The sequence below is a fragment of the Athene noctua genome, chromosome 7, assembly GCF_965140245.1.
Source record: "Athene noctua chromosome 7, bAthNoc1.hap1.1, whole genome shotgun sequence".
NCBI lineage: Eukaryota > Metazoa > Chordata > Aves > Strigiformes > Strigidae > Athene > Athene noctua.
The window spans coordinates 26615991-26635203 of NC_134043.1; the positions used below are offsets into that span (position 1 = coordinate 26615991).

Here is a 19213-nt window from a genome sequence, read left to right on the forward strand (position 1 = left end):
CATTTCATACATCAGCCTTATTCACCTGGAAAGAGAGAAAGGACAGACTGACTACCTGTAGAACCCTGCTCATCCACTGAAAACTATCCTCCTCTGACGCATCAGGGCGCTGCTCTGCCACAAGCACTATTCGATCATCATGCAAAACGGTCACAGAAAACACTGCTATCCTAAAACGCAAAGGACAGAAGAATGATAGGATGCAACATATGATGAACATAGCATGGTTTATTATAATGTGGAAATGACTGCAACCTTTCATGGTACTGTTTCAACACACACAAGCATTATTCATGCCAGATCATCACAAAATCACAGACAAATTCAGAACAAATGTAGGTTCTTTATTGTAATTTTTTTCTGCTGGGGGTCAAGGGAATTTGCAGTCACCAATGTAGCACGCGTTTAACACAGGCAGGTTCATTCCGTGCAGGGGCTGTGCAAACCTTGCCTATATAACTCCATCATGCACGCTAAATTTGTTGCGCCTACATTACAGTGTCTCTTCTGAAAGACAACCACTATGCCAAATTACTGACCAGCACATGTATCAATGCTTGCATGGAAAATTACTTACTCCCACTTGTGTATTAAATTAGTTTTAGGCTTGCATCTTCTAGGATAAAATATTAATCATGTCTCAACCAGGTATGTGCCATTATTTTTATGATATGTGAATTTTCACAAAGTGATGCAAAAATGAGGAAAGCTCAACTTTCATAGAATCATAGAATGGTTTGGGCTGGAAGGGACCTTTGAAAGTCATATAGTCCAACCCCGCAGTGCAATGAGCAGGGACCATCTTCAACCAGATCAGGTTGCTCAGAGCTCCGTCCAACCTGACCTTGAATGTTTCCAGGGATGAGGCATCTACCACCACTCTGAGCAACCTGTGCCAGTGTTCTCATCGTAAAAAAATTCTTCCTTATATCTAGTCTGAATCTACCCTCTTTTAGTTTAAAATCATCACCCCTTGTCCTGTTACCACAGACCCTATTAAAAAGTCCCTCCCCATCTTTTCTGTAGCCCCTTTCAGTACTGGAAGGCCGCGATAAGGTCTCCCAGTCTTTACTCCAGCTGAATGCCCTGAATTCTCTCAGCCCTTCTTCACAGGAGAGGTGCTCCATCTGTCTGGTCACTTTTGTTGCCCTCCTCTGGACCCACTCCGACAGGTCCATGTCTTTGCTATGCCGAGAGCCCCAATGCTGGACACAGCACTGCAGGGGGGGTCTCACAAGAGCAGAGTAGAGGGGCAGAAACACCTCCCTTGAACTGCTTGGCCACACTTCCCTTGATGCAGCCCAGAATATGGTTGGCTTTCTGGGCTGTGAGCACACATTGTTGGCTTGTGTCCAGGTTTTCATCCACCAGTATCCCCAAGTCCTTCTCCTGGGGGCTGCTCTCAATCCCTTCATCCCACAGCCTGTACTGATACTGGAGGTTGCCCCAACTCAGGTGCAGAACCTTGCCCTTGGCCTTGGTGAACCTCCTAAGGTTCACACGGGCCCACCTCTCGAGCTTGTCCAGGACCCACTGAATGGCACCCTGTCCTTCAGGCATGTCAGCTACACCACTCAGCTTTGTGTCATCTGCAAGTTTGCTGAGGGTCTGCTCAATCCCACTGTCTGTCGTTGATGAAGATATTAAACAGTACTGGTCCCAGTACAGACCCCTGGGGGACACCACTCATCACTGATCTCCATTTGCACATTGAGCCATTGTCCACTGAAGAGCAATAAGGCTGGTGACACAATATACAATATCTTTGAAGGTCCTTCAGCAGCCTCAACACTCATAGTTTGTTCTTTAGAACATGCCTCAAAGTTCCTCCCTAGGCTGCTCTGCATGAAAGGCTCAGGTGGACAAAGGAGAGTTGTGTTTTACACTTGGCATACAAGCTCCATTTGACTGTCTTAAGAGAAGCTTTGGAAGAAATTTCAAACAGACACTTAAAGATCTATGTTTATACTATGTGAAAGTGATTTAGAATCTATTATGAATAAAGAAGGGTGTCAATATTTGTCTTCCAAGTTAGCAGGGAAAGCCAAGTTCTTATCTGGCATATCACAACCTAGTGCCACCTTTCCTAAAAAATACATATGTAGAAATTCACATGCAGAGCTCCTGTGTACACTATGTTACTTGTTCATCTGCAGGTGAAAAAAAGAGTAACAAAGTCCAACCAGGAGTGGTGAAGTTTTTAATATACTCACCTTCCCCGATAAACAAACTTCATGGGTTCGACTGCCAATGCAGTGGCTACCACATCATCTGCATTGTGCCTGCGGCCACTAACTGTCATTAAACCATCCAATTTTCCTACCACAAACACCAAATAGTCCTGAAAAGAAGACAAGATTAAAAATAGAGGGGAAAAAACCTCCAGACTCCTCAAGATCTGTACGAGGTCACTACCCCAACACAGAATTCTGCTGAATTCGGGTGCATCACTTAAGAGTTGGGAGTCTGGGCAAAGCAGGGCCCCAGATGGCTCATTCACACTTACAGGACCCACAAAGCCAAGTAATCCTGTTCTTGTAAATGGTTGGTCTGAAACAGGCACGCCGGCTGCCGTCACTGGAATGGCCTGAAAGAACATATTAAGTATTCAGAAACTCATGGTACTGATAAGAAAAACGTTTTCTGCCTGTGTTCCTGCAGCTCTGTGCTCAGGTGAAAAACTACCCTATGACAGCAGTTACTATCATGTCGAGTATGAACAACAATTTTTTTAATTAAGAACACACCAATTCTTAACTCTGCCTTCTTTCTTATCTTTTTCTCAGCTACTTAGCCTTCATAACAACAGTTCACACCGCTTTTTAAATCAGGTTTTATAGTATGCACTCATATAACACTTAATCAGAAAGTCTTTCCATTGTTACTATTAACATCCCCAATGAGATACATATCCAGGCGTATCACTTCAATGGCAACAAATGCTACACTATCAGAACCTGGAAAAAGTTAAGTCTGCTGCAACTATGGGACTGCCTACAATAGAGAACCAGGCTCATTGGCAAGTTCCTCTCATCTGCTCAGGTGGTTTCCGTGCCTTCCCCTCACCCCCCAACTCTTCCATTATATCAGGTTTCTTGCTGTCTCTCTCACTAGCTAAGGACAGTGCTGAAAGCTAAGCTCTTTAAAGTGCTGAGGCCTGGTAAGCTGACAGGCAGAGCTTTTTTTTCAAAGACAAGACTATGGTCAGGATTTCCTTCACCTCTGTGGTAGAACATACTTCTGCTGAGCATTCAAACTGCTGCCCAGTGTAACACTACTGTGTATGCAACATTCACTCCTTTCTTGCCAGAAAAGACAAAATTAGGGTACCAGTGTGAGGAAAAATCTGGGCAGAAAGATTGCTTTTGCTTTACTTTGACAAACTACAAGGCTGATGGCTGTTATGCTATCATCCTTACTATCTCTTCTTCCATATACCTAGGAACATAATTGCACATATCCAACAGCAAACTGTTTAGTGTTCTAAGCATTACAGCAAATGAACACTAAAGGTCATTTTGAAAAGCACATACTGTTTGCAATACACAAGGAAGCTTTCTAAACCATTTATTATATCTTAACAAATGCATTTTGATGCATGAAGAAGCTCACAAATATTAGAGCAACTTCTAACTCTATGTCCCAAGCTGTGCACTAATAAATTTGAAATGTCTACAGGTGATTTTACATAAGACTGCTGTGTTAATACAGAGCTAAGGTGAATTTAAATGCTAACATAGAGACAACACTGGGTTGCAGAATATAGAGGCAACTGACTGACTGCTGGTGGCACTTTGTATTTTTGGTTATAAAAGACAAAATTTCATATTCTGATAGAGAATAAAGCAGTGTATTTGGCCATGGCTTTTTCTAATAAAATAAGAAAGGAAGTTTAAGGAACAAATAAGTTTATTTGCAAGAAGAAATACTAGAAATTTAACAATGAAACTACATTACAAAGAGAAGTACGAACCTCAAACACATTCCTGGTGATTCCAAGGAGGCCGAAATATGCTGTCCCAGTTGCACCTGAATTCACACATATTTCTCCAACCTCATCAGCTTTACACAGATAAGGAGTTCCATCCACCTTCACCACACACACATTTGCTAAAGGGAAAGGAAGAACACAGAGTCACAGCACTGGTATGCTTCAACAGCTGACACAGAAGTTGCTTTGCCACTGACAGGCAGATAAAGATTTTAGTATCAATTATCTATCACCTGCAGCAAAACCACAGCATGCAAGAGAGCTCTATCTATCTTTCTGACAGCTTGTGTGATGTGTTTCCAAGATGCAAGTTTGCAAATGCAAATGTATTTCTTAGAGTGCTTCACAGTCTGTACATTAGCAAACACCGTAGCAATTGCTTTTCAACATGAAGGCAGATGGTTTGATCAAGTACAAACATATATGAGAATAAAGAAGAAAAATATAAAGATACCTATTACAGACATACCACTCCTTTTATTTATTTACTCTGGTATTCACAGTATCATTCCTTAGGTTATGTGAGAAATACATTAGAAATGGAGAGAAAAACTAGGGATTTTTATTCTCTGTCAGGTCAATGATTTTTCTGCATTATGACTCAAGATTAACAAAGATATTAGAATGGCTACCTAGGTCAATACAAAATAAAGAGAGCCTTTGAAAAATAACACAGACTATGCCATAAATAAATGTTCTGCTCTTTCCCATTGCATCTGTTCCCACCTCAGATAATCAGAGTACTTTGTGGTCATGCATACTATATTAAAGAAACCAACCACGAGACCCCAGAGGTATCAGAAATTTATTTAGTTGGTTTATCTCTATCAGAATCTTTTGAATGTTTTGGCCAGGGAATGTATTTCAGATAGGAAGCCCAGATAAGGCTTACAACAGCCATTATAAAGGACTATATTACTGTTTTATAATTAAACCATTCTTAAGTGATATACAGATAGCCCTTACTTCTACCACTGTTCAACCAGCATGAAGAGAAATCATAAATGGGAAGTGGCACACTTCCTTTAATACTAATGCATAATAAAGCCAGGTCTGCTGCAAGCACGGACCCAGAACTCTGCTGGGTAGAACAGGTTCATAGGTGCATTTTCAGATCTCAGAGAAGACTTCAGTTCTCAACAACTTAGGTCTGAATAGGAAAGATGCTAATTCACCCTACCAGTAGATCAATCTCTATGTTATCTTGGTTTCATAAAAATTATCAGACCAACTAGTATTTATTAATAAAATGTTTGCAAGCATGCAGTGATCACCTCTGGTGACCAAATAAGGAGATGCCATTCAAATTCTGGTACAAGTCCAAGTCCAAATTAGAGCAACAGTTTCAGTTGCTGAAAATTCCACATATGAACTAGAAGGTTGGAATTAAATTACACAGTATGAACTATCAGTCCGTTGTGCAAAAAATGCATTTTTCAATTTAGGAGGAGAAACCAGGGAAAAAAAGCCATTTAAAACTTAATGGTAAATTGAAACACATAGTTTATTACCACAGGAAGTAATGGGTTAACCTCAGAACTCTGTATGTAATGCTTAAGCAATGATGCAGAGAGAAGTGTTAATAAGTGGAAAAAGTGTAACAACTTGTAGGCATACACAAATGCTACAGTCCTCAACTTGTTCACAAACACAGAAAACCCAACAGATTAGCCTACTGTCCCCAAACGATGCTCTATCCATGAAGCCCAAGGACTATCCTATCACCCTGACCAAGTGAAAAAAAATACTTACCAGTAACCAATGTATGATACAGGTAGTCTACACGTACATTCTAACAGCAGGCATAGTTCTGCCCTGCCATGTGATACTGCAAGGTATTCCTTTTGCAGTATCTGTAGAGCCTGTACTCTTGCTTCTCCTTCTTTTTCTGCTTCATGTGTGACATACAAGAGAGTGCATCTACCACCATTTCAGTCTCTCTCAACAGCATTGCATCTGAAAAAGAATTAGAGAGAAGGGAAAAGCAGATGGGATGGGAATGTACATGTGGACTACACATCACGAAGAATACTGATTACTGGTAAGAAAGCTTTCTTTCTTCAAATGAGTCCACATGTACATTCTTATAGATGGTGACCTCTCAGCTGTTAGTCCTGCCATGAGATTTCTGGCAGAGGATGAGAATCCTACTGTGCAGATGACTGCACTAATGCCCTACAAAAGACTGGATTCAGCTTTGGATGTTTAAAGACCAGTACAGCATGAATAGAAGAATAATGTCAGAGGCCTGCACAGCAGAAGGCTACTACCAAAGGTGCCTGATGAGTGTTAGAAAGTGTTCTCTTGTTCCACTTTCACCGTTTCACAGTGGATCTGTATGCCACTGATACTCATTTAGATTGTTACTGTGTGCCAACAGTGGAACTTCAGGATCTTCTTGTAGCAAACAAGTCTTCTAAAAGGCCTGGGTGTGTGAGAATAAAAAGAAGAGGGCCCTCCTTGCACTACAGTCTTTAGCTATAGCTTCTGTTCTAGTGTTCTGTTCTGTTCATGAAAGCTTAGGAAAAATATTAAAAGGCTAGGATGAAATGCCCCTACCACCTTGTGGAAGGTATTTACAGGGTTTCCAGAGAAACCTAATCTTTGAAGAAAATGGCATAAGGAGATGTCCAATGAAAGGCCCTGAATCTTTCCCTGCTCTTCTGGGAAGGGCAATAGGCATAAAGCAAGCCAACTTCCTAGATAAGGATGAACAAGAATCTAGACTCTAGAGGTTGTCACACAAACATCCAAAGCACAAAATTTAAACTGGAAGAAAATGTCTCATCACAAGTGTACACATTGCCACAGATCTCTAAGAGAAGAAGTTCTGCAGTGGCAGGCTGTTGTGCCATCAGGTGATAGACTGAAGCCAAGTAGAACACACAGAACCGGTTACTATGATAAATTCCAAGGACTGAGTGGGGATGAAGTACTGCTATCTCATATTCACAATCCAAGAAAAAAGACTGAAAGCTGCACAAAATTGTTCTGCAAAAATTCACAAATCAGGTACTGAGATAAAGGAACCAAATGCATCTGCAGTGAATATACATCATGATAAACTAGAAGAAACTGGGCAAATATTTGCTGAGACATGGACAGAGGAAACATTAACATCTAAGGCATCCATAGACTGGAGACAAAATAAGCATCCTACATTTGAGAAATCTGAACCCTTCTCCTTGAACTTCTGGGAAAGGAACTGAATTCAATCACAGTCCAGAATGTGGAACTGTATATGTATAAGTTCATCTTATGATCATCAAGAAACCTAAGATCTGGCACCAACCTAAAGTTTTCTGCTGAAGAAAGTAGCTGCTGCATCACTCTTTCTATGAACCAGGCTTTGTATGATTAGGAGCTGTAAGGATATAGATCTTCTGGATTAGATTACTGTCCTGTCAAAGAAAGAATGTGAGAAGGATCCCTGTAGAAGAATGGAAACATTCAGTCATGAAGTAGCAGGGAGGCAAACTTAATTGAATACCCTGAGCATCCATATACAGGTCCAAGCTTAAAGTATAATAAGCTTCCAAGATGACAGAAGACATAGGAATCACATCCCAGTTGCTGTGAAAGTTAGAAGCAGAAAACAGGCAGAAGAAGAGAGGTTTGGTACACTCACTACCATCTTTACCAGTCCAATTTGGAAAAATGAACTGAAGATTGTTATAAGCCAAATATTGCTTCTTAGCAACATTAGTCCCAGACAGAAACCATGCAAAATAGCTCAAGGTGGTCAACACGTGAGGTAAAACATCATCCTTCCAGGAGCTGCAGAGAAGACCCCAGGAGAATGTGTATTAGGTTGTCTCTTAAGACTTTCCATGCTATCGCTGATGGGAAGATTTCTTCATGGATGCTTGGACTTCCCTGGTGGCTCTCGTGATTGGCATTCATCACAGATAGTGAAAATGAACAGCCAAGGCAACCAAAGAGACTGTGGCATCAAGAGTGGCCTGTGGGTTAAACAGCAGTGACATAAGACACAGTCTTCCTGCTGAGGGGTCTGTTGAATGAGATCCCCTAAGCAGGTGGGCTCAGTGTCTCAGAACAAAAAGCAAGATCTGAAGAAAAGGAGAGGGAAAGCAGACACTTTATCCATGACCTTTTAACCTGCTGGTTCCTGAATAAAGCGCGTCAGGGATCTTCAAGTGTAATGAGATCAAAACCTTGAGGCTTGACTGAACAAGCCTCAGCATGACTACCAGTTCTTGGCTAGGAGACTACTTTCACAGCACATTTGACCAAATGAAATTCAGGAATGTGAGCTCCTATGTCATAAAGTATTTGAAAGACTAGGGCATGTGGTCACTTCCAAGACCTTAAATGTATTCAACAGGGATCAGAAGGTGGAACAAAGCCTTCGGGGATGGCATCTGACTCAAATTAGGCCTTTGGTAAAAGCACAGCAATCTAAGGAAAGGAAAAAAATACAAAACCAAAACCAGATAAAGAGCAAGACTCACCAGTTAGCAGAGTAATTCAAGAGGGTAACTAACAGGAAAGGAAATGGTGGTATGTTCCTCTCCTGTATGCCAAACACCAAGGAGAATTGGACAGAGCACATCCTCCATGAATACTACATAGGCAAAAGCATAGATTTTACAAGGTATGACACAGGTATATCCACTGTTAGAATGTACATGCAGACTTATTTGAAAATAAGTCATTAATTTCCTTAAGTCATTAATTTATTTTCATTTGGCACACATCTATAAATAACTGCTAGCCTTTTTACTGTCTTCCTACTCTGGAAGCTTTTAACAATTTTTCGGGTTTGGGTTTTTTTAAGAGAAAACTCACAGGGAACAAAGTCATCAGATTATCCTCTATAGAGATTATCCTCTATTATGTTTGTTCTGACTTGGGGAACACACAAAGAAATTTCTGCTAAAAACATACCTTCAGACGTGGAATTTTTATCATTTGGTCAAACTGAAGCTAATCTGCCTCAGATACTGATAGCCCAATGCTGATCAGAGTTTTAAAAGAGTTAATGAACTAAGCTACTCAACTTCTGCTTAACCTACAAGTAGTTTTGCCATTTACTACTGTATTTCAAAATAGCAATAGCCATCAATTACAAGCCATAACATTCTAAGGCACTAAATGGATTCACACTTAACTGTTCTCTCCTCATGCGATCAGGCAAGTCACTCAGCCTTCCTTACTAATACAGAAAGTCATGGTAGTATCTGTCAATGGCAATCCTAAACCAGAAGGGTCCATTAGATTTACCAGACAACGTTCCAAGGCATTAGACAAAGGAGGAGGAGTTTTGTCAAAGATCCCTCATGCTACCCAGTTAAGCACTTCACAAGGACAGGGTCATGTTTTTCACTGACAACTTATATAGAAGAAGAAACACACATACAGGTAATTCTTCCAACATCATAAGGCAGACTTGAACCTGCCACTGAGCAAACACACTACAAAAGGTTAACCAAGTGGACTTACAGCTGTAATGGTTGAATATGAAGAGTAGCTTCAGGTGTAACACAGTCATAGGCTGCCCATGTGATAAATTGATCCAAAGAAAGATTTCAATCGATCCTACATCCAACACCACTTTTTTGACTCTCAAAAACTGGGCCAACATCCAGTTCAACCTCAGCCAGTTCACCAAAAGATCCATGACTACCTGAAGGGCATGAAAACTTGTTCCCTCCTGTTCCTGTGACTAACCCATAACCTAAGTAGAAGGCTGGGAGCACAGCTAAATTTCAGTGAGGTTTCAAGGGGTCATCAGTAGTCTTAACAGCCAAACCAGATGGCAGTAGTAGTCCATGCCATCTGTATTGTACTTGAAGTGGAAAAATAACCATTCTGTTGAGACACAGAAGCCAGTTGCAGCTGACTGTCTTCTGGGTCTTTGCAGACAAGTTTAACAACCTGAATTTGAACATTCAGATGAAGCAAATTAGAAGCTGTAGATCAGATTAGGTCACCATACTACTTTTCTTCTGCACTCATGTTTTCACATCGAGGCCATACAACAACGCATAGTCATTATTCTTGGTGGCTGTATTCACATTGGACTGCCTTTACAACCTTACTTCCTAGAGTGTTAAATTGAAGCAGAAGCAATTTTGCTGTAAATTACCTGGCCCACCTATACTGACTCAGATCTGTAATGCTACAGTATGCTCATAAGGATCATAAGCAGAAAAGAGATAGTGATGTAATGGTAACTGCCAGAGCAAAGAGGACACAAGGACTTTTCACAGACCTGCTCAGATAACACCTGCCTGAGGGTGCCTGGCACACTGAACTCTAACAGGGTCTGCAGAATGCATACAGTTCTATGAATATATCCAGGAAAGTATCAAAACCCTCCTTCTGGCCACAAAGCCCTTGCTCCCAGAAGAACATTTTAAATATCTTGGCTTGCCTATCTACCTAGAAAGTCAGAATAGGGATGTTCAGTTTTCTGCATCTAAAACAAGCAGATTGGACACGAATCCCCACAGGAAGGGCTCCTTTTCCTTTACTTTCATATGAAGTGCAGAGCTTCTGCTCAGTCTTTTATTGGTAGGAGAAGGAAGCAGGAGGAATGTGAATCTGAGTTCAGTAAAAACTGAACCACCAACCTTATTGGTTGCTGAGTGCTTCTGCGAGTAACGAGCAAAGTGAAACATGTTCAGTGCCACTTGCTACACAATGGCTGAAATTTTTATCAGCTGACTGAAAAGGTGTCTGCAATCTCTCAGTCATAATTGGGGCCCTTGATGTACTGAGAAGCAGTGGTTATTGAAATAGCACAAGATGGCTCTTCCCTTCATCTTTACCTTGAGTAAATGCTCTACAGAGAGGAGGGCTTTGGAACCACAGCTCAGCAAGGCATGAGGTTTGTAACAGAACCAAGAATAGCAAAGCCACAGGAGCCAAGGGAATGACCAGAACAAATCAGGTTCTTTGGTCACTACACGGTAAACCTGAGGGGGTAAGGAGAATTCAAAAAAATCTGTATCTCATTCTGTCCAAGTACACCCAGATCAGTTCAGGACAGGGTCTGAAGCCGGTGGTTACTGTCAGACAGTGCCAGGGAACATTACACTTCTGATCTAGATGTTGCAATCTTCACTTCTGGAGTAGAGGGCACTGAGAGGTCTTTCAGGACAGAACCCAGTCACTGTCCACAGTCCTAATTTTACTAATCTAATTCAGAGTGCTCTCCTCTCAAAACAACTCAGCAGCCTAGCCTCAAAAAAGTGTAACAGGGAAGAGGCAAAGTCTTCTTGCTACAATGCACTTAATGGGCTGGGGAACAATGCCCATATTCACCTACTTTAGGAAGCACAGTCTTGCAAACAGGTATCATTAAGAAACTGAGGTTAATCCAGGATTGACCAGTTTGCTGTGATATCTAGAGTATGGGACTTTCAGAATGGTTAAAATTGGAAGGGACCTCTGGAGGTCATCTGGTCCAACCTCTCAGCTCAAGCAGGGCTACCTAGAGCCAGTTACCCAGGACCATCTGCAGACAGCTTTTCAGTATCTCCAAGGATAGACTCTGCAACCTCTCCAGCAAACCCATTCCAGTGGTCAGTCACCCTCACAGTAGGGTACTTCCTTCTGTTCAGAGGAAAGCTCAGGTGTTTGTTTGTATTTATCGGCTCTTGCTGTCACAGGACACCACTGAAAAGAGCCTGACTCAGTCTTCTCTATAATCTCCCTTCTGATATTTGTACATGTTGATGAGATCCCCCTCAAGCCTTCTCTATTCCAGGCTGAACAGTTTCAGCTCTATCAGCTTGTCCTCATATGCTCAGATGCTGCTGCTCAGTCCCTTCTTCATCTTGATGACCCTTCACTGGACTCACGTCAGTAGCTCCATCTCTCTCTTGTACTGGGGAGCCCAGAAATGGACCCATCACTCCAGCTGTGGCCTCCCCAGTGCTGAGTAGAGGGGAAGGATCACCTCCCTTGGCCAGCTGACAACACTCCTCCTAACGCAGCCCAGGACACCGTTAGCCACAAGGGCATGTTGCTGGCTGCTGTTCTACTTGGTGGCCACCATGAACCCCAGGGCCCTTTCTGCAAAGCTGCTCTCCAGACAGTTGACTCCCAACATGTCCTGGTGCACCAGGTTGTTCGTCCCCAGGGGACAGGCTTTGCATTTATCCTTGTTGAATGTTGTGAGATTCCTCTCAGACCATTCCCTCAGCCTGACAAGGTCTTTCTGGATGGCAGCACAACCTGCTGGTGTTCAGCCATTTCTCCCAGCTTGGTGTCATCTGCAAACTTGCTGAGGATACACTCTGCCCCATCATCCAGATCAGTAATGAAGATGCTGAAAATAACTGGAGCAGGTATGGAGCCCTGGGCTGGCTACATAGCTAGTTACTGGCCTCCACCCAGACTTTGTGCCACCAGTCACCACCCTCAGGCCTGGTTGTTCAGCCAGTTCTCAGTGCACCTCCCTGACTGCTCATCCAGCCCACACTTGATTAGCTTCTCTGTGAGGATTAAACAGGAGACAATGTCCAAAACCCAACCAAAGTCAAAGCAGACAATATTCACTACTCTCCCCCCATCTAACAAGCCAGTCCCTTCATTGTAGAAAGTGATCAGGTTGGTCAAGCACGACTTCTCCTTAGTGAATCTATGTTGACTACTGCTGAGGACATTCTTGTTCTCTGCGTGCCTGAGAAAATGGTTTCCAGAATTAGTTGTTCCATCGCCTTCATGGGGTGTGAAGTGAGGTTGACCAGCCTGTAGTTCCCTGGGTTCTCCTTCTTGCCCTTCTTGAAGACAGGAGTGATGTTTGCTTTCCTCGAGTCCTCCGGCACTTCTCCCGGTTGCCGTGGTCATTGAAAGAGAGTGGAGAGTGGCCTCACAATGACATCAAACAGCTCCCTCAGCACTCTTGGGTGAAGCCCATCGGGGCCCATGGGCTGGTGCATGTGCAGGTCGCTTTAAGTATTCCTTAACTTTAAGGCTCTGTATTACTGTCAGGTTACTTGCCCCTGCTTCCACCTTCTGTATACTTCCTTATGACATACGATTTCTGCCATGAGCTCCTTGTTTATCCATGGAGGACTTTTGGCATTTTTTCCTGACTTTCAGCTCTTTGGGATGGACTGCTCTTGATCTTGAAAGAGGTGATCCTTGAATATTAACCAGCTTTCTTGGGCCCCTCTACGCTCCAGGACCTTATCCTATGGGACTCTACCAAGCAGATTCCCAAAGATGCTGAAGTCTTCTCACTTAGAGTACAACATTGTGATCTTGCTTTTGCTGTGATCTGCCCTCTCAGGATCTTGAATTCTGCTATCTCACAGTCACTGGAACCTTTGACCTTCATGTCCCCAGTGAGTGCCTCCTCATTTGTGGGGAGGTCCAGCAAAGACCCTCTGACTCATTGGCTCCTCCATCACCTGGGTGAGGAATTTGTCACTGATGCTCTCCAGGAACCTCATGGATTGCTTATGCCCTGTCCTGTTGTCCCTCCACCACACATCAGGGTGGCTAAAGTACCCCATGAGGACCAGGGTCCACAAATATAAGGGTACTTCTAGCTGTCTGCAGAAGGCCTCATGCACTTGTTCTTCCTGGTTGGGCACACACTACAATGTCACCCATACTAGTCTGCTCTTTAATCCTCTCAGTTGGCTCTTCATCCATTCTCAGGTGAGTTCCATGCATTTCAACTGTTTCCTCGCATAAAAAACCCCTGTTCTCTCCTGTCTTCCCTAAAGATTGTATCCATCCATGTGTCTGTAATCCCAGGTATGTGAATGTGTCCAGAGGAGGGCAACACAGCTGGCAGACATGTCCTATGAGGAGCAGCTAAGGACTCTGGGTTAGTCTAGTTTGAAGAAAATGAGGCTGATGGGTGACATCATTGCTCTCTACAGCTTCCTGAGGAGGGGATGTAGAGAGCGAGGTGCTGAGCTCTTCTCCCAGGGATAGGGCACTTGGGAATGGTTCAAAGCTGTGCCAGGGGAAGTTCAGACAGGACAGCAGGAAGCATTTCTTTACTGAGAGGGTGGTCAAACCCTGAAATAGGCTTCCTCAAGAGGTGTTTGATGCTCCAAGCCTGTCAGTATTTAAGAGGCATTTGGACAATGGCCTTAAAGCATATTGATTTTTGATCAGCCCTGAATTGGTCAGTCAGTTGGACTAGATGATGGTTATAGGTCCCTTCCAACTGAAATACTCTATTCTATTTTATTCCAACACATGGACTATCACTCCTGGATGAAAGACAGCATTTCATATTATGCTTTATGTTTTGTTGTAACTGTTATTACATAGCCCTATGTCAGTCAGCACTAATGCTAACAAGTGAACAGTAACACAACTCTGAAGACCAGCCAAAACCATCTGCCCATACCAAAAGCTACGGTCATTCAAATTTATCACGGATTAATCTCTACCGAAAACACTGAATAATCTAGTACTTCATCATCATGTGTTTAGGTAATGTCTCAGAACCAAGTCATACTTTGAAAGTATTTATCATTTTACATTTTTATTTATTTTATCAGCACAAGTATAATAGTAAAGGTAACTTATGCAGAGTGTACTTAAACCTATACAAAATGCTTTCCTACCTCCAGGCATAATCTGACCAACATCCTGTACAGTTAATACTGACAACTTCTCTTCTGTATCCACTCTTATCACGCCGAAACTCAGACAATTCATAGATAACACTGCTTTTCCTGGAGGAGGCCCACCCAGTTCTGGAGGTCTGAAAACAGAAAGTCAAATCAGGTACGAAACAACAGACCAATGGCAAAATGGTCATCAAAACCACTGTGCCAGTCTCTCAGGCTTGTTAAGGTTAAGAGAAATAATGGTTTCCCACTGTAAACAAACAAGAGTTCAAGACTGGTAATATATTTTAACTAGATGAAAAAAGAGCTAGAACAAAACATCATATAGCTTCCTCCCACTCTAAAATGTTACAGAGAGGATTTAGTTCTATTATGGGCAAAGAAGTGTCAAGAATAAGCATTCAATGGAAAAATTTTCTAAACAGCAGGAAAAATTATAGTGTTTGGAGGGCTTGATACTTCTTACTATGAGCAGAATTGATTGAGGACCAAGAATTGTATTTTGTGTAATTGTTCAACTTTCAGGATGGAACAGAGCAAAAGATGCTGTTGTAAAAAATAGTTAAGTGCATTTTTTAAAAAATGAGGAAATGTCAGTTCTCCCGCCACAGACTCTCCAAAATCCCAAATTTTTTTGTTGCAAGTTTTCTTGAAATTGATTTTCAAAAAAAGCACATTTTGATCCAAACCACTGTCAACAAACTCCAGCATATTCCATTCATATGTCTATTAATAATCGAAGTATTTCCTTTCTTTGGTGTATTCCTTGCTATTTCCAGAAATACAATACTATTTTTCAGCCCAGTTACAAATATTTTTTTCTTTCTTTAGCCCTCTGTTTACAAGACACTGTGCATAAGCAATTACCTTCTTCCTCTCAAATAAGTAACAGTCTTGATTTTTGGGGCATTTTATAAAGGTCCTCCAACAACATCAGTGCAAATGAGACCTCGCTTTCCCAAACAGTAAAAAAACCACCAACAGCTGAGTACTTTAAGGAAATATTAAAACTTTTCAAAGAAAAATAAAAATCACCCATCCTTCAGTAAAGGAGATATCTGTGAACCTCAGACTTCCTCTGCCTAGGTCTTTGGGCATCTTTATGTGGGTAATGGTCTTTTCTGACTAGGATTTTAACATCAGATACACTTCAGTAGTCAAGAAATGCTTCAGTTCACTTCTTAGAAAAGAGAATTACCTGCGAATAGCAACAGTTAGTGCCTCTGAAGAACTCGCACAGGGACAGATTACTTCTGGTCTCAAACCTCTGGATTGAAATACATTCAGGAATGCATCACAGGAAGATATTGACCCTAAAAAGATCAATCACACAATTGGAAACATTTTGCCAAGGGAGGAAAGCTTGAGCTGCAGGATTTCAAAGTCTATGCTTACTCTCAAGCTCAGCTACACAAAACCAATATATTTCCTAACTGCGTAAAAGACATTCCAACCTATTATTAGATGTTAGATTTGGAGAAAAAACTCCCAGTGGTTAACAACTAATTCACTGAATTAAATTCACAACTCTCACAGCATAGTCTCTTTCTCTGGCAGCACACGGTAACACTTAACATCATGGAAAATCCTTCAGTGCTCAGAAATTTTTGTCACTAAGGGTAACGTAACTATACGTCAGCTTCCTATGTAGCTCCTATATGAATGTTTCTTATAGAGGTCACAGAACCAGAGCATTTAAAAATCAGTATCAAATGTTTCTGAAATATCTTCAGTTCAGAACTCTACTTGAGCTTTATCACTCAGCCCAAATTGCAGGAGGATAGGTCATCACCTATAGCTTTGCATTTTACAGTTGTGGAATTGCAGCACATAATGCAAACCAGCAAACTTCACTGATTATACTACATCCAAGGTATAATTTCATGTCAATTCATATAACAGTTCAGCACAGATGAAAAGATGAGGTTAAAAAAATTAATTTACACAGCTAAATATAGTTAGGAAGTGCAAACAGCAATAAAAAAGCAGTGGCATCACTAGCACAGAAATTGTATATTCCTATAGAACAAACTGCCTAACTTTCTAAGCATCAGTTCTGAAACAGTGCTTACAACAAACACAATCTTAGCAAGACCATTTCAAGTTTCCATTTTCCACCATCACAGCTTGCTGACCTCTCATCATGCAACTTCCGGGAATCTGAAATATGATTGATTTTCTGGTGTATGAGAACAGGAAAATTAAGCAACTAAGGTATATTCTTGCCTGTTGCAAAAAAATCCTCCTAGCTGCTTTCTCAAATTACCATAAAACACCACCATATCATTCACAAAAGAAGGCAAGAACCTACCGCATACTCTAGTTAATAGCTGTCATGGTTTTGAGTTAAGGCTGTGACTGCTCCCATTTTTATGCCCTTGCACATGATTGAGACAAGCCCTAGAGGCACGTACAGAATCAGACACAACGCAACTCAAGATTTTATGTCTACATGCAATACATGAACAACTACTTTGAAACTGGCATTATGATTCACTTGAATTTTTAAAAGCCTTTTTCAAATTACATTGTCAACTATTCTTTATATAAAAAATAGATCCTTCAGAACATTTTCTGTGAAAGTTTTGCTTCAGTGTCCTTGGCAAAGAAACGCTGCTGCTGTCTCTGTTTTGCTGAAGATAACCATAGTCAGTGCTGCTCCTACAGTGTAGAACCAGAGTTCTGGCAATTTACAGTGTGCTTTAGTTCACCTTGGACTGACACTCAGAAAACGCATCCATACTCACATGGATTAGCTCCATCTGCCACTATTAACATTCGTAAAGAGCTCAGACTGACATCTCTCTGATCCCTCTGAGCCAAAAGTGACCAGTGCATATCACGTGATTTTACTAGTGCTACACGGGCTGAAAATAAAAAAATAATTATGGTGCATGTGCAAAACAAAGACCATTTATCAAATTACATATTTTTGTGTATTTACATAAATTTATGAAACAGATTACAGAAAAAAAAAATACAAACACCAAATATTTAACTACTATATCATATGTAAACTCAATGTCTCCAGACGGACTTGATTACAGACTTTAAATGTTTACTCTGAATTCAAATACTGAGATTAGTAACACAGTTTCTTTGAAGGTCTATCAGAAGAAGACATCAATGTCACTCATTAATGAATCTATCAGTATATATAATACTGAAATGGAGTACCCGATTGCTACAGCTGTGGCAAAGAAAATCAGTTCTATAAAACAGCAGTGGCTTCGGCTAGAGCATTTTATACAAACAACTTTTTTTTTTTCTTTTAAATCATCCAAAAAGAGATGGGGTTAAGTAAAAATACTTTAAGGCTACCTTTGTATGAGCAGACTTTCTGTATCCAGGAAAGTGGATTAACCTTCATTAATGCATAGGGAATACTGATGACATGCATCCTGTTCATAACACTCTATGAGAAAAATATTAAAAAATAAACTTTCCAGTGGCTTAAAGAATACACAGCATGTACCATACTTAAAAAAAAAAAAATCATGACAGCTACAGTGTAACTCTTACATTTAACTGTTAGTGAAAACTACGTGTATCATCAGTAAAAACATAAACTATGCCTGTGCAGCAAGTTATTCAAAAAGTAACACTTTATTCTGAAAAATATAAAAATTGCAATATAGTTTGAGAGTTTATGACCTCATTCTGATACCTATACCACTAAAAGAAGGAACTTGCTGCAGTCTTTTTCATTCATTCAAATACTCACTGTTAATACTCCATGCCAAAGGCCAGCATCTCTTTTGAAATCCAAGACATTTGTTAGTGTTTCAGCTGAAAGTGAAGGAAAAACCATCAGACTTAAGAAACATATTTATAAGAGTATTTAAGATCTCAAAATATTTGTTGAAGCAACTATGAAACTTCCAACACCACTAAGAAATCAAAGCCATGTTGCAATGCATTCTTGTCAATAACAAACAGGCTGCTTAAGCTGAAAGTGTCTTATTTTACTTACTACAATCACCTCTATTTTTATAGACTAGATTATTACAAGGTATTTAAGACCCTGTTTCATTATAATACCACCTCCATATGTTTGCTACATCTGCCAACGAACTATGCGGACCAAAACTTCAGTTTTGATGCAAACTGAAAAAGTTCACTTATATTTGAAAGAATTAAATTTAGTGAGAAATATTACTATGACTGTACTAAATTTTCTTCAGTGTTTTCTCTGAGAAATTTGAACACCTTAAGTAATCTAAAAATGGACAATCAAATATTTTAAATGAAAGATTCAATCTGACTTTAGAGGGATATATCGTATTGATTAGGTGAAACTTGCTTATCACTGCATGTACAATAAATTGTTCTTCAAGGTATTTATTATGCTTTTTGATTTTTCAGAATGTACACAGCTATTTCCCAGTAAATAAAATACTTCATTAAGTCAGCCACATATCCATCCATTCTCTGGGTGACTGAGAGCACCAATCACTCTGAGACAGGTGCATTGTCCCAGCCATGAGCCTGTACATAAGGAAATGCAAATCTTCCATACCCTCACTTCTTTTCATTGTTCATGAAAAGCGAACTGCATAAAACTGAATTTGCTGGAGAAAGCAACCAGCAGTTTCACAGCATCTTATGAAAGACTCTGTATGATCCTCATAGAGAAGCTGATAGAAGTATG

General features: G+C 40.8%; 1 protein-coding gene across 6 annotated transcripts in view; it reads right to left on the minus strand.

Moving 5' to 3' along the window:
* The window catches only part of DIP2A (disco interacting protein 2 homolog A), a 132875-nt gene that overhangs the window by 22345 nt on the left and 91317 nt on the right, over nt 1-19213 (minus strand). For 3 of the 6 annotated variants that reach the window (XM_074910150.1, XM_074910148.1, XM_074910146.1), the window contains 9 exons: nt 18287-18351; nt 17884-17977; nt 17310-17429; nt 15761-15875; nt 14557-14696; nt 3974-4110; nt 2507-2587; nt 2214-2341; nt 26-170 (listed from right to left, as the gene is read on the minus strand). In XM_074910150.1, the coding sequence (XP_074766251.1) occupies nt 26-170; nt 2214-2341; nt 2507-2587; nt 3974-4110; nt 14557-14696; nt 15761-15875; nt 17310-17429; nt 17884-17977; nt 18287-18351 (1025 nt within the window). Of the gene's footprint in view, nt 1-25; nt 171-2209; nt 2342-2506; nt 2588-3973; nt 4111-14556; nt 14697-15760; nt 15876-17309; nt 17430-17883; nt 17978-18286; nt 18352-19213 lie in introns of those variants that run through there. The other 3 variants (XM_074910149.1, XM_074910147.1, XM_074910152.1) reach the window with 2 other exon arrangements.